Source organism: Nymphaea colorata, chromosome 4 (assembly GCF_008831285.2).
Source record: "Nymphaea colorata isolate Beijing-Zhang1983 chromosome 4, ASM883128v2, whole genome shotgun sequence".
Lineage (NCBI taxonomy): Eukaryota > Viridiplantae > Streptophyta > Magnoliopsida > Nymphaeales > Nymphaeaceae > Nymphaea > Nymphaea colorata.
Window position 1 is genome coordinate 16,531,282 of NC_045141.1, and position 20,216 is coordinate 16,551,497.

At 38.3% G+C, this 20,216-nt stretch overlaps 2 protein-coding genes across 2 annotated transcripts; both read right to left on the minus strand.

Annotated features, from left to right (window-relative positions):
- Positions 1–835: 835 nt before the first annotated feature.
- LOC116253197 (uncharacterized) lies at positions 836–13,378 on the minus strand. Its single transcript, XM_050077596.1, has 9 exons — positions 7,809–13,378; positions 5,596–6,074; positions 3,842–3,959; positions 3,487–3,769; positions 2,703–3,389; positions 2,639–2,652; positions 1,736–1,869; positions 1,428–1,517; positions 836–1,136 (listed from the first exon to the last, which is right to left on the minus strand). The coding sequence occupies exons 2-9, from the start codon at positions 5,859–5,861 to the stop codon at positions 1,019–1,021; spliced, it is 1,710 nt and encodes a 569-aa protein (XP_049933553.1). The 5' UTR covers positions 5,862–6,074; positions 7,809–13,378; the 3' UTR covers positions 836–1,018.
- A 195-nt stretch (positions 13,379–13,573) lies between these two features.
- LOC116252417 (B3 domain-containing protein Os12g0591400-like) lies at positions 13,574–17,689 on the minus strand. The gene is made up of 5 exons (XM_031626663.2): positions 17,358–17,689; positions 16,169–16,532; positions 15,696–15,859; positions 13,751–14,058; positions 13,574–13,595 (listed from the first exon to the last, which is right to left on the minus strand). Exons 1-4 carry the CDS (start codon positions 17,460–17,462, stop codon positions 13,762–13,764), a joined length of 930 nt encoding a protein of 309 aa, XP_031482523.1. The 5' UTR covers positions 17,463–17,689; the 3' UTR covers positions 13,574–13,595; positions 13,751–13,761.
- Positions 17,690–20,216: the final 2,527 nt, after the last annotated feature.

The following is a 20,216-nucleotide window of genomic DNA, read 5'->3' on the forward strand; positions in this document are numbered from 1 at the left end:
ATTTCCAAGCAAACCATCTGGAGGGCAACATGCTGCTTTTCAATTGTTGGTTTGCTTGCTTCTCTTTTGACACATGAATACATACAAAAGTGCGCAGTATCACCAAATTACCGATGGTTCTTTCCACTCTGTTTTGGATGAACTTGGTTTGCCTGGAAATAATACTACGCGTCCAACTCTTTATTGCTCGATTTCAGAAAATGGTATTGCACCCATTCCTCCCTGATTGCTTTGCTCCTGCTTCCTCTTCTTTAACCCTGTGCTTTCTGCTTGGTGGTCCGCAGGTCGAGGGATGCGTTGCTTGCCGAGTTGCAGCAGCAGCACGAGCCCACCGCAAACGCCTTCCTGGGAGGATTCAATTATGGTGAGCTCCCGAAATTTTAACCGAAATGGATACGCAACGCCCGCTTTTCGATTTCGCTAAGGCGTTACTTAAGGGAATCGGATTGGACTCATTCTTTTATCCTTCTCTTCACCAATGCAGCCGGGCAAGTGTTGAACGGAAACACTGTCTTTAGCGACCCCGAGAGCGAGTTGACGTGCAACCTAGCGGCTCCCCGAAAGAGGAGCCGTGACGAGACGCAGCATTTATTTAAACCTTGCTCATCCAAAACAGGGTGGAAAGAACCGTCGGTAATTTGGTGATACTGCACTTTTGTATGTATTCATGTGTCAAAAGAAGAAACAAGCAAACCAACAATTGAAAAGCCGCATTTTGCCCTCCAGATGGATGTGCCAATGGAAGGGTGACAAGAAGGAATATCAATGGATAGAGAATGGCAATGCATCAAAGGGTAACAACAAGGAATAACAATCGATAGAGACTGGGAATGAATAAAAGATTAATCACATCATACATTTCTTTATTCAAGGATGAAACAGAAGTTTACAACCATAAATGAGTGAAAAAATATGTGCAATTACAGTGAAGTCGGACTAATGCATGTTGGCCTTCTCTCAACGGAGATTACAGGAACACAAGAAGTTAAATTAACCCCCTTGTTTTACAGTGTTATCTTCACCTCCGACTGCTCATGAGCTTGCGCCTCTTTGCTTCCTTCCTCTCCCGTTCTCTCCTCTCTTCCTCTTCAATGAGGGCAAGTTCCCTCTCGTCTTCCTCTTTTGCAATCCTTGCGCTAAAGACCCAAAAGAGAAAATGAATTCATCAATCTGATGGAGAAATTTATCAATCTCAACTTGCAGATTGCAGATCTTGCAAACAAAACATGTGTTCTTAACTTTTCTGATTTCTCTCAAAACCATCGCGAGTCCAAGTCCTACACCATCAGGTAAACAAATCAAAAAATCGGGAAACTACTTTTACATCAATAAAACCTTACAGGCTTCCTTTTTTGCATAATTGGAAAGATCAAGTACATGACAACAAACAAGGTCAGAAGTTCAAGATAAAACGAGCAAGTGATTACCTTGGCCTTTCCTCTGCTTGAATGCGTCTGAAATCTACCTCCATGTCACTGTCATCTTCGTCCATCCCTCTATATCTATTAGGATCATACCTGTACAAGATCCGTGAAAACCACCGAGTAACAGGTCAGCCAAATACATTGTCAACCCATTTTTAAAATTTATGATGATTCAAAATTATGAATTGATAATGCGATACAGACTTGGCTGATCAGACCAGTATCAATGCCCAAGCTCCAGGACAGGCTTATTCTTTTCATGGAAGCAACTTAAAGAGGTTTGATTTTTAAAGTAATATAAAAGCAAATACCTGAACATTTGCCTAATCAAACTTCGGTAATCCCCTCCACTCCCTTCGTCATCAGAATGTTCATCTGCAGGCCTCTTCTTTGGCCGTTTGGTGCTTGTAGGCCAAGAAGGGAGTTGCTTTTGAGGGTTCCCATTCTACAAGAAAAATACAGTTAGATGAGAGAGATAGAAAGACAGAGACAGAGAGAAGCTAAAGCCATCTATGCAGAGGAATATAACAGAATAGTTACCCACACCTTTATGTAAGTTACATATCTATCTAACAAGATCATGACATGCAAGAGAACACAAGTCACAGGCACATTTGCAGTTGTATTCTGCTGCCACATAAAATTAACATCCTTTCTCCATAAAATCTTCCACAATTTTGCACTATGCACATATCTCCAAAGAAGTGAATAAATGACAGCACCCGAACTGTTTATTCTGAGGTCTGAAAATTAATTTAAAGTTTCCAGGAATATAAACAAAAGACAAGAAGGAAACAGTTGTTTTCAGGTTTGTTCGAAATGGAATACCAACAACTAACTAAGCAGGAAATGGCAATCCTTAGGGCTTCCTCTGACCAGCTATATAAGTTTTCGGAAGAAGGCAGGACAAATGCACTAGAAGACTGTATAAAATCTAGGTGCTTAAGCCTAGTAGCAGTAGTCACGGCATCTCCATAATCTTATTGCATCAAAATGCACTTAAGAAGTAAACCAGTGAAGCATTTAAGAAAACTCCTTATGAGAGGGAGAAAAAATGCAGTCATGGAATGCAATTAAATATAAGTTACTAGGTAAGGTTTAGAAACAAATTATGTGCATATATACATGCAAGCATGAGCATATGTGTGTGTGTGTGAGAGAGAGAGAGAGAGAGGAGAGGGTGGTAAGGAAGAGAGGAGAGAGAGTCAGAGAACCTGTTTTCCTATTACTTTTGGGTGTTGGGTTGTAGGCAACGGTCGTTGAGAAGTCATTTTAGGAGTTGCATGCTCAGCCTTTTCTGCTCTATGTATTGCTTTTGAACCACCACCTGCTGCTTTGGTAAGGGTGTCTTTGGTGCACTAACAGAAGGCTTATGCTTATTTGTAGCACTAATAGCCTTCCTGTGGTCCAATGTAGCACCACGCAACTTTTGACCTGGCACTTTTGTTCCAATGGGCCGGCCAAGTCCATTCCCTCCATTACCAGCGGGAAGCTTCCCAGGTTCACCTTTCCTTGCATTACCAGCAGGAAGCTTCCTAAGTTCACCATATCCTGCATTACCAGCAGGAAGCTTCCCAGGTTCACCATTTCCTGCTGCTATCTTCCTAGGTTCACCATTTCCTGCATTACCAGCAGGAAGCTTCCCAGGTTCACCATTTCCTGTTGCTATCTTCCTAGGTTCACCATTTCCTGCATTACAAGCAGGAAGCTTCCTATGTCCACCATTTCCTGCATTGCCAGCAGGAGGCTTCCTAGGTTCACCATTGCCAGAAATACTAGCAGGAATTTTCCTAGTCCCACCAGATGATTTAAGGTTGCTCGCAGGAGCACCTTTTTCTGCGCCAAAGTGAAGTGGAAGCCTACCAGCTGAAACTGTTTCTTGGTTACCATGGACAGCACGCAGTGCGTTCGCAGGCTTGCTCAGTGATGGCTTTCGATTGGCAGTCACTTGGCTTGACCAAGCATCTTAGACATCAGAGTAACTTAAATAAATCCTCCTGGTGAAAATATATAAGAAAGAATAAACTCAAAGATAGTGGACACAACGTCACTATCAACACACCAAAAGTAGGAAGCACTTTTGGTTGAGGGATGGGATCCTTTGCAGGTGCAGGAAATTCTGCATCTCCTGACAACAGGAATGAATAATCTCTGGCTTCTTTAAGTTTCTGTGTTTTCAGCTTGGTCTGCAAGCACAGAGCAATCCTCTTCAAGGTAAAATTTACATATCGTTGTAGGCAAGTCCTTTTTGACCACCATACCTTGTCAACAGGCTTAGGTGGTGGCCTACTTTCAGTAGATCTTCTATGTGCATTTGCCATGCTATGGACATTCTTGTTTTGCTGCTGGAAACATTCAGTAGGTGAGTCAGCAGGACAGTTACATGCAAACTAATGATCACACTCACCCATTCATACCTGTGAAGCAGCCTTTGATCCACTGATTGTAATGTGATGTAAATCCAGCATACCACGCCTTTCTTCTATCACTCTTTTTGCAACAACAGGCTGAGAAGGCCCAAAGAAAGAACCAAAGCTGCAAAATAGAACAGTCATCAGTTTGGAACTTAAAATAAAATAATCATTACAAACTATTTCTTAATGTCAAAATTGATAGAAAGAAACCAATACTCAGCATGATAAAGGTTTTATCACAAAGTTCTGATTATCAATTTTAATAAATTATGAAATTTTTATATTCACAAATCACAAGCCTTAAGCCCAGCCTATTTAGGGAGTACTAAATGCAAGTTATGGCAATTGGTTCATACCATCATACAGTGATACTTTTTATTTAGACTATCTATCTCACAGGACTAAAGATGAGAGAACAACATTTTGGTGAAATTGCATACCACGCATTATACATAAGGTGGTATAATATGGTAGTAAAAATTAGGTATCCACATGGTCTATGCATACACTATGCATTTCATCAAATTGCAGAAGCAAGAATCAAGTGTGAAGTGCAAGCTGCGGAACATCTTCTTGCATAGTCCAATCAAGTCCCATCACAAGGGAACAGCGAGATCTGTTAGGGTCCATCTCATTTGTATCCAAGAATGCCCCTTCTGAAAATAAATCATGTAAGATCTGTCCATACTCCAATTGTGGAAATTAAGCTTATGATGATATGCAAAATTCAATGCCCCAATATGCTGATGGTGTTGCTTGCTTATATAAAGGAAAAGGAACTACAAACATGAAATTATTATTTCTGTCCAGATGAGAGAAAAACAATCCTCTGAAGACAACAAGACTTTGAAATACCTTTCTGTCACACAGCTATGGAAAGAGGGTCATAAGGCTGCAAATTACCTGGTTAGGTATGTCAGCTTCAAGCCTGTTTGGCCTTTGTGGCACAGGGTACATACCTGCATTGAATTCTAGGGTTCCTCCAGAGACCTCCTCATAGGCAAGGTAAGCGCACCCTGGAGTTTTCCTCGATAGACAAACAAAACGAGAAGTGGAAGATGAAAAGCATAGCTGGTTATAACTTATATGTGTTGTCTAATTGTATGTACATGAATAAGAGCGGATGTTTTATTTCTCATAAATGTCTCCATTTTCTGGTCTGGTGTAATTGTTTTTACTGAGAATGTTCCAGTCAGAATCCCAAAAAGGAGACACCTTTGATTCCTCAGGATAAAATGTACAATGGAACAGATAACATCTTTTATATGTACATTGTGCAGTCAACATGCACATCCTAGGCTGGCAAGTCCAACAGAAGAAAAAATTTGGCAGTTCATTCACAATTTTAATGTACAAAAAGGTCTTTGGGCTTCTGCATTTAACCTCTTTACAAAAATGAAACATGAACTAATATAAGTTACCAAAGCATACAGTTTAAATTGCAGATCCACAAGCCCAACATTTTTGACAGATCCTACATGAAAGATGACGGGGTACCAATTTAACATGGAGAAAGAAATATAAAAGAATGATATTCACATTTCACTGTAAATCCATGTGCATTAGCCAGCAAGCAACATATAAGGGTTTCAAGAAACGCAGAGATGCCAAAACAAGTGCAAGATATTCACCACACAAGAATGTTAGTTGGCTAGACTAAGATCAGTCCTCCACCATGCAAGCCAACTTCAAAATATACAAATGAAAGAAAAGAAGATGGCACATTTCAGAAGCACAAAAAGGGCCATGGGTGATACCTATCTCTGGAAGATGATTTCTTCTCTTTGGCTGATACCAAAACCAAGTCATTCTCCTTTTTCATTTTCTGCCTTACAATTTCCTTCAGCTTTTGTCTCCTTTCCAAATATTCCAACTGGTCCTTGGTGAGCTGTGGATCTTCTTCCTCATTATTTTCATCTTTATATGCCGCTTCTTCTTCTTCCTCTTCATACTGGTCATTGTCTTTGTACTGTTCATCTTCTTCATATTCATCCAACTCTCTATCACTCTCTGCAACGAACATCCAATTTGTGGAACTGAATTATTACCAATTACAATATGTTAAGACTTAAGTACACAAGCACAAAAAAGGTTCATGGAAAAAATGATGATTCATATGTCAAACCAGAAAACTGCTTGCATATCCATCAGGTCCCCGCATTGGTTTATAACCATCAAAACCTTCTCAACTGATCTCAAGCATGTATGCTGCAAATCTGTGATACCCGTGCATTGACTAACCAAATAAAAATGTTGGATACACTATGGTCAGTGAGAGAAATTTCCGAATAATCACAAGATGTAAGTATGAGTTCAGGAAAAGAAAACAAGAGCAATTTTAGATTGCTTATTTAATGCACATTACTAGCCATCCCACTGATTTTCTTTTATCTCTTGCTTGTGAATGTGAAAGGCAAGACTATCAAATGCAAATTTTGAACATTTTGATATAGTTGCTACTAAGGAAGCCTTGTAATATGAGATAGGAGCAATCAAGGATTCAAGAGTCAAAAGGGTCCTCCAGCAGTTGAGACTAACCCGGTAACCCCTTGTTAAATGACAGCCCTAGGAAAATTCTTTTCTAGAAACTGATTGATCCCTTTTTTAGTGGCAGCCCCAGAAAAACTCATTTTCTAGAAAATCGGTCTCCTTGAAAGTAAAACTTTTGTCTAGAAACTGTGTACTCAACAAAGTGAAAATACATTCTGAGCCTGAATAGTATTTGGATTTTGGAGAGCAACTAATACCCCACATATCTCCTGGTTTCTTAAAAATGTTATCCGGATAATAATGTGCCCAGTCTGCAAAATTTCATTAGATATTCACAAATAACATATACTATTCCTTAAAATTATATTCCTTTAAGTTCCAAAAAGAACTTCCAAGCCAAATTTTAGAACCTTCATGTAAGCAGATCTAACGTTACTTTGTGAAGCAGACATGAATACAGCTATGGCTATTTGAATGCTCAAAAGTACAATTTCCCAAATTACAGCATATACACTTAAAACAGAAGGACACTTACTACAAGCATGTATCCTATCCACCTGATTGTCGTTACAAAACAGGTGAGCATGAGAATTTTGAAAAGTCTTTGCAACCAATCCACCTCTGGTTGACAAAGTTGTGAATGTCCTCTAGAAGATTTTTACTATTTAAAGCCTCAAGACGAATCAAACGTTCACATTCTAAGAAACCAAAAGCATTGATGGATCACAAAGACGTACGACATTAGTTGAAAATTAGTACAAAAACATCACAAGGAGTAAAAATATCGACCGTGGTCTATGAGACACTACCAGATATCCGAGGCGTACATTCGAACGAAGGAAATTTTTTATGGTTTATGAAGTCTATTAAACAATGGAACCGCAGTTGGGACAACCCCGCCAAACCCACCCCATCCCCCCACCAAACACCCCGGCAAAAAAAAAAAAAAAAAAAAAAAAAAAGAAATAAGCCACACACACACACACAATATCTGTGTTTCCATCACTCTTTTCCTACTTTTTCCATGAATCATATATTCGAGATTGCAAACCTCGATAAGTAGATTTTCCGCCATTTTCCGAAGGCATAATTTCTCCTAAGTTTCTAGAGGAAGGCCTTGATTGGCATCGTAACGCCTTCAATTGCCCCTGAGATCTATTTGTGCAAAACGAAAGCGATGCATAAGAACCCCAAGAACCAACATTCTAGCGTGATCTTTCAGAAGGTGTGCCCAACAGAAAAAAACTCGTAAAATAATCACAAAAAGTGGGATATCACAATAGCCGAAAACAAGAGGCAAAGAGGGTGCCAAAAGGGGGCGTATGGCCGGAGGAACGGCCAGACTAATAGGTCGCCTCGTCGGAAGTCTCGATCGCACTGTCGGAGATTGACGAGAGCGAGAGAAATAGATTGACAAGAGGGAGACTAAGAGGGCATGGTTCACAACAGCTTTTCCGAAAGCCCCGCCTACAAAACCGACCTTTTAGAAGAGCGCTCAGATTTGCTGTCCCCGACGGCCACCCACGTCGTCTAAATCCTTCGTCTGTCACCCCGCACCAAAAATTACACCTCCAAAAAATGATTTCTTTGCCAGCAGAAGAGCGCTTTCAAGAAGGCTTTACTTGGCGATTCAATCAAAATTATCATGAACGATTTATAATTTATTTCAAAAATCTTATAACACTGAATGAAGTAAACCTTATTGCGTTTGAGTAAGAAAATGGCCTATTAGGAAACGTTTAAACTTTTTGTAGATGTGGAAAATTTTAGGGTAGAATTAGCTTTTGGTGACACTATTTCTTTGAAAGTTTCGAACTTGTTTTGACTTGGTGCAAGCGAAGATTCCTAAAATTGGTTGGAATTTTGCCTTGGGAACACTTTCAAAACTTCACACACATCCTTGGAAAGTGCAGTGGTAAAAGGAGAGTTTTGCAGAGATGTTGAAGTGAAGAAACTTCACTTAATAAGCGGCTTTTTAGAACTTCACTTAGAAGGTAACCACACATATGGGCAATCATACATTCATCTATGCATTATTGTAAGCGAAAATGTATATTAGGAAAACGAGTTTCCATAATTTGGAAATGTACTCACGTCATTCCATTAGCTGCTTGCAATTTGCATAATTTACTTAGAAAGCGTTCGATAAGAACATCATGTTCTTCAAACACGTTCTTACAATATATGATCTAAAAATACCAGGTTTTTGTTACAAGATACATAATGGTTCTTGAAACAAACATATAGTGTTTTTGAAATGTGTGTTACCAAGAATACAATGTTCTTGCAAACACCCTTGAAGTATCCACATTTTGTTAAAAAATTCTAACTTGTCAAAGCTTAGTTCAACGCACAAGTAAAAAGCAATGATAGATGTGCCAATGTAAATGTCCATTGCTTAAAATTTTAAAATTAGATACGGATATAGCTAAAATTAGAAAAATCTTTCTATATAGAATCTAAAACTTGGAAATATAGCAAACCTAATGGACCATCCCCCCGCACCCAAGGTCTAGGCATGTTTAGGCTTGTGCAAGCGTCCAACGCCCATGGAGGTTGAACAGCGACTGCACACTAAATGCCTTGGCCTGCACCATGATGAAAACCCTCTGTGTGCAAGCCCAGGACAAGAACTGAAACTGTGTTGCAGCAAATCACTCATCACATGCATGAATGACATCAGGCAAATCCCCAGGTGTAGTATTAGCAGGGGTATCAGCAATTTCGTTGCATGCTAAAGACATGCATGAGTGAGCGTGTGCAGACATACACACGTTCATAGAATTTCCTGTATTCATCAAAACAATCATTTGCTTTGCACCGCAGGAGTTTCCTTTAACACCTAAAGTATAACCTCTGTCACATTATCTCAAGTAAATCACATAATGCAAAGTTTCTGGCAACATTTAGATGTCAAGAAGACTGGGTTTGGAACTTTGGATGACGGCTTTGGGGGTAATGTATGCCAACAAAACTTAAATCAAAGAGATCAGAATCTCTCTCTTTCTCTAGGAGAGAGAATCAGCAACAAGCACATCCTGCAGATTGACAATCGGTTGCATAGTGAAGATGCAAGTCTAAATAGCTGCAGAAGATCACAAACATTAGTATCCTGAGGAAAAGAAAGGAAAAGAACCCAAAACTTACCATACGCCCACAACTTTAGATACACATGAATGACAACTGAAAGCACAAACAATAGAACTATTGGTAAGCTTGTTCAGCATGGAAAGACTTTTGGGATGGCAAGAAAATAGTTGAAATCGTATGAAAGAAATTGTGGTTCCACCAAAACGACCAGAAAGAATGACGCAAAGAAAGAAATATTGAATTAGAACAGAAAAAGTGAAGCATTTGCTCATTTTCAATAATTATTAACCGAGGAAAGAGAATAAATTCATACCTCAACAAGCACTCATTAAGAAGTCCACCCGTACATGCAACAGAAAGAGAGAATTTTTCCATATCTAGAACAAGAAAAGTACATGCTAGACGTGTAATAGCCTACTAGAATAAAAGCCAAGCATCAAATCTCTTCAAATGGGACAGCAGAGGGCAGAATTTGAGGGAGGGCAACAAGTTGGGCAGATCATAGGCTCAGGATAGCCCATCCAGCTGAGCTGAAATTGGCCATGAATCAGCCCCAAACTCAGGATACCTTTAGGGTCACCAAAAGCCAATTCTTCCGAGGCATGGTGTATAGTGTTTTTTTTTTTTATAGAGGAGGCATGCTTCCTTTCTTGCTTCCCCATTTGGAAGAACCTTGCCTCCACCCATGCTCTCCTATGGGAGTTCACTTTCTTGCCTAACAAGCAAGTTCAAAAACATATACTATTCCTTAAAATTATATTCCTTTAAGTTCAAAAACATATACTATTCCTTAAAATTATATTCCTAATTAACTTCCGGTCTGCTTCTTAATCCATTCCTAATTTAATGCACGATTTTCTTCCAATTCATTCCTTGCTTCCCACTTTTTAAGATTTTAAGGTATCCATTTCCCAAATTGGAAACATAAAAATGCACTTATGTATTTTATACAGTCAACGCTTGCTAGAAAACAGATAAGTCAATGTGATTTCCATTCAGAACTTTAGCTTTCATGAGGCTTAATGTAATCTCATCAATTGCAAAGCACAAATGAGGTCAAAATTTTTATCCACCAATGAGCCAAATCAGGAGAAGTAAACACAGAACCATGAACTCTACCAAAATAAGCTTTTGAATCAGGCAACATTAGACAACACTTGAAACCAGGTCTTGTAGTAACCTGATGTTGAAACTCTAGAAGCCTAGAATACTGTGTAATTATTGCAAATAGTAACTTCTGAATTTCTGGAGTCCCATGATTCAATTGAATGCAAACCTTTGGAAGGATGACATTTCTAGATGATCTCAAATTCTATTTTCATTTCAACTTTTTACCTCATCAAGTTAACAAATCCCAGAATTCCAAGGGGGTGCTTGATGGCCCAGAAAAGGTTGGACATTTTCCAAATGCAAGGTGTGATTGATATACTGGAAGAAGAATTCCATAATGTCATTTGTTCTGTTTGCAACTTTGTTGGACCTGAAGAAGTTTTCTAGGATAAAAGAAATTACTGTTGGAAATATGTTAAACAGAAATACTGTTATGATTGGCAAACTCACTAATATGGCCGACTATATTTTCAGTTTTACCTTTCATCTGAAAATATTTTCAGTACCATCTGTACTTTCTTGGTTTAAACAGTTCTCTAAAATGAATAAATTGAACAGATGGCCTTACAGGTGAGTGCATATTTCCTTGCTTTGCTCATAGTAATTGGTGTGAAAATAATTATTCTTTTTTCAGTTATTAAGATGTTATTCTTATGCTTATTTTGTAAAAAAAACATCGAATGCTATGTCACATGGGTGCTTCTAAATGGTGCCACACCTGTGCTGATGCTGGTGCAGGTGCTTCTCTGACACAGCATATTTGGTTCGGTCAGCCAAACCGAGTCAAAACTGGCCATTTTAAATGTGCACATAACTAAATTATCTCTAATACAAAAATTTATATGTAAAGTGTAAACATAGATAAATAAGGCCACTAAACAGTTAAATAGCAATGTAACAAATAATTTACACACACATATATACAGCCCCGCTGCATCAGCACCCGCAACCATGTGACATAGGTAGAAGGTGAAAAGCCATGTTTAGAATTTTTGGGTTTGGATTTGTTCTGTTTAGGATCCAAACCATGCATCATGTGTTGTGTTTGCTTTATATGTGTAGACAGGGGCAATCTTGTAATTTTTGTATTTTACATTGAATCACTTAGTCACATAAAGTTCTATTTTATAACTAATCAAAGTTAGGGCATGCCTCTGACTAGGCTGCTGTTACATTGTGAGAGAATGAATCCCTTCTTTGTCTCTTCTTTTTCACAGGTGAATGACTTTGGACATCAAGGTCTGAATTCTGACAAAAGCATCTTATCTAAACTTTAAGTAAACGTAATCCACTCTAGAGCATCACATAAAGAGGCACAATCAGCAAAAAGAAAGAAACAAAACAGGGGAAAAAGAAAAACAAACGAGATGAAGCAGTCAAGCAGAAATATTTTTTGGACAAAGAGCTGGAGAAGAGGGGTGTGCAGCTGCATAGGAATAGGGGACACCTCTGATGGAGAAAGAAAACCCAGCCTTAACAGGCTAATAAAGCTTTCTGGATTAAGAGGGGGTTCAACAAAAATCTTGATAGGGAAACTCCATTTGTTGCAGCAGGAAGAAAATTTCAACTTTTAGATTTTTCTTCCACTAACAGTAGAATCCCACCACACCAAACACCCCCTAAGCGAAGCTAAAAACAAAGTCTAGAATTTCAAAAGAAGCACCAACCTGAATAAATCTACAAACTGCAGTCAACTTGGCGACGTCTACTACTCGCACAACATCCCACTAGTTATCATCAATCCAATTATATGCATTGTGTGGATATTGCTAGTGTTTCTGTATAAGGTGGTGTAAAAGTTGACAAGTCATCTTACACTCATAAAAAGCCAGATGAATTGAACATGTGAACTTCCTGGAATAACCTGAAGGCAGCCATCAGGTTATCATACAATAAAATCATAAATATGGTTCGAATAGCTGGATCTTTAGTCTGAAATGCAGAAATCAGAAATGGCGTTGCATCTGTAATGGTTAAACCCTCAAGTTACAGTTTCTTATATCAGCCTCCTAAGGAGATTCAGATTATTAAAATCCTATCTTGTCAGTTGGTCCATCCAAAACACTTTTGGAAGGTATTAATATGTAAAGCGCTAGATTTACCAACCCCATCAATGTAAATGTATAAATAACCAGTGTCACAAAAAACGCATTTTTTTTCGAAAAAAATGCAATAAATTAAATTGTCGTTTAAAACTAAAAAGACGTGTTTTTTTGAAAAATAAAATTAAAAACGAAAAAACGTGTTTTTTCACGTTTTTTCACTTTTCTCATTTTTTTAATGCCAAACAGTTTTTTTTCATTTTTTTTTTATATGTTGCAAATCTACTTATCTTTTGATGTTTGTGCTATTAGTTTCTCATTTATTTTATTTTTCCACCATTTTTAGTTTTTTTTTTATTTTTAAAAATTTACCTTTTTTCCTCTCTTTTTTTAAGCTTCACATATTATACCCAAGAAAAACCTCATTGTTTAAATAACAATCAAATCCCTATCCGCAGATAAAGATACGCATAAATTATCCAAATTCTAAATCTTAGTACCCTTCCCCTTGTCATGAGTTTTCAAATCAGTTTTTTGAATGCCTACATACTTATGAGGAAGCTAACCTGTTTTCTTCAAGAAAAAAAAAATGTACCTTCCAAAAGCACATGCCTCTAATTCTCCTTTTTTTATCTCTGAGAAAGGAAACTTCAAAATTGTGTCAAGTGGACATCCAAATCATTTGATCAAAACTCAAAAGCTATCAATTGTAATTATTTGAGGGAACCATGTCTGGACAAGCACATGCAGATACACCTTGTGTGAGGAAGGGAGACAAGAAATAAAAAGAATCACTAAAGCCTGAAGACTTCTTGCCTTTCTCCAGGAAGATAGTGCGCACATGCAATGAACAGGCAAATGGATCGTCGTCATGTTGCACCCCCATACCTTCCAGACAGAATGCATATGGATCGGATTCCGATCAGCTACAAATTAGATACAGAACAGATAATACATGGTACCAGGATAGTACAGCTAAAATTTGTAAAATTGACACACTGAATCCAGTCCATTGGCAGCACCAGCTGCAATATTCATTCCATCATGAAAAGGTCAAAATAGTAAGTTAGTAACTACACATTTACAACCTAAGAGAGTTCATCCATCTAGATATTATATCATCAGCAACAGAAGTAACACAAGATAGTAAGCATACAAATAGTCAAGAGATGAGCCTTACCAAGAAGTATGCTATTTAGGTCTATATCGACTGATATAGACATTAATCCGAGATCTTTCCCTATCAAGTTCAAAGGTACATACATCTCCATATTTCAGCTTGTTTATTTTGCAAAACTTGAGCCAACCACCACAGATTTTATACGCATCTGCCGTTTCTTTGCTCTTTCTAGGAATAATGTGAACCTTGCATGCTTCGGCACTTGGATCACTTACATTATACAGGTCAATTTCCATCACTTTACCTCGAGAAGCTTTGAAGGAAGGGGCTAGCTCTTCAATTTTTTTAGTAAATCCTACTGGAACGTACTGCAGTAGATACAACAGAACTTACTAAATTAGTCTGGTAAATTATGAATGAGGACCATGTGTCCTGGAAAATTCAGTTGGAACATATCATACAAGACACAACAAAAGGTTGGTAAAAATAGTTCTGCTAGGGCATAAATAGAAAAAATAACATAAACAAAAAGTTATCCTGATTTGCTAAAAAATATTTATTCCATTTTCTACCAGAAACATATCTTGATTCAATGAAAAATATTATTCCATTTTCCACAACACAAGAAGTTGCGAAACAGTCTATCTACAACGGATACCAGCAAGAATGTTTTAAGTTACAGAGAATGCATCAATAATATGAACTCATAGGCAACTTCACATGAAATACTGGACTCTGTCTCCTATTTAAATCTGTATAGAAAGTGCCATCCTTTGGATAGGCACCAGGCATGTAGAAGGCCTGTGAATCACAATAAAAAAAAAAAGATCGTTAATTGTGGATTGAAATATGAATTTAAAAATATTACCAGTCAAGGATCCCATTTTTACGCACTTGTATTATGAGTAGAATTTTGTGATATGCAGCTTGATGTAGTCAGAATATGCAGTTAACACATGCTACACTTGTTGTAACATGATGCTGGTATGGGGTTATTGGTATAAGAACTGACAGCACCAATGTTAGCACGGGATTGGAAATTGAGGAGGAGATCTATACCCATTTTTTGTGAGTTAATATAAGCACATGACTTGCAGTGCCAAACAGTCATGAGTCATGAAGCTATTTTCATTTTTCATCATGTGAGAAATGTGAACTATTTGGTGAGAGAATTAACAGAACCCAGCACCCACAACCTGATTGATGGAATCAAGAACTTCACAATTTCCGATCTGACTGGTTAAGTTCCTTCAAGGAATTCTTAACACCCATGTAATAGTAAATAATTCAGACAAGAAAAACATAACATGTTTAAGGTTAAAATGTCAAATGGAGGAACACAGAAACTCCGAAATATCCAATCCAATAAGCACATAAGCTTGCACCTCTCTTGCCTATCACGATTGAACTAGTGAAATATGAGATTGTTAATCAGAATAAAAGGGAGGAAAGAAAGTACTACTTCTCATGCTTCCTAGAAAAAGCAATACACAACAAAAGAAGAACAACAAATAAGCAAGGCTTGCTGATAAGAATCTATCCACCATACAGAAAGAGATCAAATATGAGTCCATAAAGTACAAAATCCAAACATATGAGAGGAAAGGAGAGAAATCTCAAGTAGTATTTTGAAATTTAGATGGCATTATCTCATTAATAGATATGAACAAGGACAAATAAATACTCCAGAAAGTATGTACCTGTGCACATGTGTGTGTGTGTGTGTGTGTGTGTGTGTGTGTGTTTGTGTAGAAAAGAAAACAAGACATGTATTTATAATTTGTATTCATAAGATATGTGTCTGGGTCCTGCATCCATATCGAGCCATTTCAACATGAGGCAAGTCCAAGTGACATAGACATACACTTTGAACTAAAATGGTTCTTGATATGATTTGCTACATCATTCAAGCTGTAAAAACAACATATTTTGATATAACAATCCAAAAGTATAGCCTAAAATGCACATAAATACATCAGTGCATGAGCTAGAAGTAAAATCGTACCACATTACTTTGAACTCTTCCTCCCCACCGTTTCATAACAACTTTAAAAGAATCATTTTCTGATAATAGTTGTCTAGTCTTCATAGATACCCCAACATCAGGCTTCTTCACAATCTTTCTATGGGTATGTGCAATATCATTGCCACTGAATAGGTTCAAATTTTCTGCCAAAGAATAACAATTCTTTATTCAATAACAATTGTGAAAAAGGAAAAGAAGAAAACAGAAGTTGGCACCAAATATTCATTCTTCAAGAAATAATCAAAACAATAGTTTCTAATAACAAAGGTCCTATTAGATCCACGTGAACCTCAATAAAATCAAAAGAAGAACATAATTAGCATCAATTTTTTTTTTTTACTTCAAGAAATACTAAAAACCAGGAATTTCTAGTACGAAAGATCCCAATAAATCTTAGTGAACTTAACCAAAAAAATAATAAGCGTTGTTAGGAAAAAAGGAAAAATATATACCAACATGATGAACATTTTCACACGCTTCAGAATAATCACGTGCAGGATGCTGGCTTGGCATACGAACTGGCTGCCTTATACGACCAATAGCATCTGTATGCTCTTCAATAAGAGCATAATTGTACTCGCAACAGCTTTTACCAAATACACGTACAGTAAAGTGCATATTGCCATCATACCTAAATACCAGAAAGTCCCCTACCTCCAAACTGTGAAGATTAAAGAACTCCTTCCAACCATTCCGAAACACTAACCCATTCCCATCATGAACTAATTCAACAGGCCAATTTTTTACCACTGGGCTCTCCAATATTGCACGTGAAGACTCCTTTTCGATGTGATGAGCAAATGCAGGCGGGATCATCTGCAAGATTACTGAGGCAATTAGTTTCAGCAGAAATACCTAACGGCATGTAGTTTTTGTATCAATTCGTTAAAAGGGAGCTCAAAGTGAACGCAAGAACACAACCAAAAAGAACAATAAAAATAATAAAATAAAAGATATGCTTAACCTAAACCATGACTTTCTGATGCCTAGAAACAATCACCATTTTCATGAAACAGTTGCGGAAAAGAAACGGGGACTGGTGGAAATTTCTGCCATTTGAGAAATAGTAAGCGTTTCAGGGATCATGCCAATCATTGTCTTTTCTCTAAACGACAGACGATTTGAAATAGATATTCCTGTAGAACAGATTAAGTCGACGGACTGATGACTGTCAGATCAAACTATACTATAAATACCCATGCTGGCAAAGTTGAAAAATAAACTAAGAACCACAAATTTTTTGCTACCATAGTTTACTTAAAAGTCAAGTTAACTTTGTTCTTTTATTCGGGTTGCCAGCCAAAGGATCCGTTTCCATAGCTTTTTGCTAGCTCCAAGGTATAAACGTGAATTTTCTCTTGCTCTACGGATAGGAAGAAACGAAAAAGTAACTAAGACATTGATCTTCATTGCTGCACTATAAGTTGCATGGCCCAAGACAGGATCCAAGCAAAAAAGGAGGAAACCGGAGTTCATTTTATAGAGGCTGATAACATCCACATTGCCAAGCCACCATGTCCAAAACCTTTTAGGACAGGAGGTCGTGAAAGAACACAAAAAAATCTTCAGATATAAGCAGCATCCTAACTGAGGCTAAGTTGACATTTCGTATCAGTGAAGACATAGAAAGAGCGAGAGTACCAGCTTCTCCCGGGAACCCTCTAGGATGACTTTGAAGAAATGAGGTTCCTTTCGAACGCAGCCATCAGAGTCACCTGCTTCCCTCATCTTCCGAGACACAACCATAACACCCCACTCAAAGAAAGGAGGGCCAGAACTCGCAACACGATCCCTCAGTACAAAAGAGAAAGAGAGAGAGGAGGCGGCCGTCTGCAGAACTCAGGCTCCTCGTCTTGTGCCGGAAGAAGACGATGGCGAAGACCCAAGGGACAGAGGTCCCGTTTGAACGAATGTTCCGGTTCTCATTCTTTGACCGGCTTGTCTGAACCGTGGGAACAGAATGTTGTGGGACACGGCAACATTTGTAAATGTTGATATAGGCACCAGTATGGCACGTTGATGCATGCGTATCATTATGCGCTTATTTACACTGCCTTATTTTCGAATTTTTGAATTGCTACGTCGAGTTATGAACCCGTCAGCGACACCCTTTCCTAGATTTTGTGCTTGTTAACCCCAACAACAAAAAAACAACTCTTGAATACAAAATCTAGAAGCTAAAAACAATTATTTACACTTTAATTTTTCTAAATTTCAAAGCCAAACTCCTCTTGGGAAGCGTGCCGTGGAGTTAAGTAAAAGCAATTTAAAAGCGACAGCCGCACCTTGCATTCCACTACTAAACTTTATTTGACGACCGTCCTCCCGAGTAATAAAACTCTCCAAATCTAATTCCAATTACCAAGAAATGCATTCACGAGAGCTCGTGGTGAAAAGAAGAAAAAAAAAAACTCGAATACCAGGGATCTTCACCCAACTACTGTTGAAGGTCAACCTACATTCCATTTGTGCAGATTCATGGCGCACATGATGTACAGTCAAAGATCATATGCACAATGGGAAGGCAAGGATCGGTGGAAATAGGACTCAACCGCTGAAATTATTCCTGCCCAAGTGGTGTTTTATCATTTTTTACTATATCTCATTTGAGTCTAACTCCGCATTCTTAGCTGATTTAGACCAAATGCATTTACACCCTTATCCCCTTGATGGGGTCATTTCGAGATCATTCAATAGTAGGGGGCAGAGAGAGAGAGAGAGCAAAGATCTTTCATTTTGAACGAAGACATCAAATTCTTTTGCTTTTTTTCTTTTTTGACCATTAACAGAAAGACGACAATCTTGAACAGAGCATCGAATATCCAGTGAAAAGGAAAAGCAGATCAGTGCCTGGTGCAGCAGGTGCTTTACTTTATTCAGCACCTGTAGCATTTTGGCACATCTGAAACGAGTTCACAGCATGGTGTTGAGAAGAGGCCCCTTACTTTTGGCATGTCAAGAGCCTTTTAGACAGGCAGCTCTAGCAACTTTATAGGCTGAAGAAACCAGCAGTGCACCAGAAAGCAACATATCCATAGCTAGTAAAACTTGGTAAGCTATATGTGGCAGACAGAACTAATGAAAATGGACCGTGTTGTACCCTTCCACCACTGTAACCAAGATGCGTGTGGACACAGCTAAAGCCTAAACTCAACCAAGCATTCCAAGAAATGGTTCGTCATACAAAACCAACGTCAGCTCCAGCTCCAACTTGAGTAGATCCGAGCAGCAGTGAAGCCAAGGCTGTCAAGCTTAGCTTAGCTTAGCTTCAAGGAAGTGATTTAGAACAGAGAGGCATGGAAAAAAGGAGAGGCTTAAAACATAAATCACCTCACCTGCCCTTAATGAACAAAGCAAGATAACTAAAGCAGTGACAGGTAGTGGAATGCATTCGATATTATATATGAGCTTAAACAAGTCCTTAACTCTTCCACTAGCATCCACTATCAAGGGCTGGTTGAGCGTTGTTTGAGCACAAGATTGAGCAGAGCTTTGACTGACAAGATCAAAGAACATGGAGCTAAGTTGCTGGGGTGGTTGTGTATCACGAATTGTCAGTTTTCCTATATGATTCAGTTATTGAGCATTCATCTAAGTCCAATCAATGATTGCTTAAGCCTTCGAAGTTGAGACAGTAGGATAGAGTCATTGAGTGACGAAATAACACATTAGAGTGAAGACTATCAAGTTAGAGGGAATTAAACGTTCAATTCAGCAGATTCTTGGATTCTGAGTACTGAGAAATGAGTTCTAACCAGCCCTTTGCAGGAAAAGCCCGCCTCAGGACTTTTGTCCACGTTCTTGCATCGGCAGATTGAGAATTTCACCATTTGCACAAACAAATATGCCTCCAGATTAGAACAATAGAATGTCACAAGTTCAAGTGCTTTATCAAGTCTTGAGCCTTTCTCAACAGAGTTGACAAATTTGCTTATTATTATTATTATTACCAATCATCGATATACAAATCAACAAGGAAATATCATTGCTGAAGTAAGAATGCCGATCAAAGTTCAGATACCGTCCTCGACTTGTAGTAGCCAGGCATCAAGAAACTTCATCAACAGAGTTGACAAATTTGCTTATTATTACCAAGCATCGATACACAAATGAACAAGGAAATATCATTGCTGGGGTCAGAATGCCGATCACGCTACCACACTGAAATTGAAAGTTCAGATACCGTCCTCAACTTGTAGCAGGCTAGCAGCCAGGACATCAAACATAAACATATTCTAATCTATGCATCCTTGCCTCTCCCCGTTCAGTCAAACAGAATCTAAAATACCTTTATTGAGAACTCCAAACTCCCGCATGTAAACACTAAAAAATCACTAAGCTTTCTTTGCCGCATGGATGCAACCCAGTGACGAGCACAACTACTGTTTCAGAACCACCCGTGAAGTAACCCAAATGAATTAGAAAAATTGATTACACAAAACAGCATATGAATTAGCCTTTGGCAATGTTGCAACAGCTAAGGGCATAGAGAACTGATGA

What these genes read in the sequence shown, in the direction of transcription:
- LOC116253197 (XM_050077596.1), bottom strand. Translation starts at nt 5,861, where the DNA reads ATGTTCGTTGCAGAGAGTGATAGAGAGTTGGATGAATATGAAGAAGAT. An exon ending in GATCAAAGGCTGCTTCACAG is followed by an intron (nt 3,770 to 3,841) that starts GTATGAATGGGT and finishes GAATGTTTCCAG; the next exon opens with CAGCAAAACAAGAATGTCCA. An exon ending in AAAAGTGCTTCCTACTTTTG is followed by an intron (nt 3,390 to 3,486) that starts GTGTGTTGATAG and finishes CTGATGTCTAAG; the next exon opens with ATGCTTGGTCAAGCCAAGTG.
- LOC116252417 (XM_031626663.2), bottom strand. Translation starts at nt 17,462, where the DNA reads ATGGTTGTGTCTCGGAAGATGAGGGAAGCAGGTGACTCTGATGGCTGC. An exon ending in AGGGTTCCCGGGAGAAGCTG is followed by an intron (nt 16,533 to 17,357) that starts GTACTCTCGCTC and finishes GTAATCTTGCAG; the next exon opens with ATGATCCCGCCTGCATTTGC. An exon ending in GAAGAGTTCAAAGTAATGTG is followed by an intron (nt 14,059 to 15,695) that starts GTACGATTTTAC and finishes TATCTACTGCAG; the next exon opens with TACGTTCCAGTAGGATTTAC.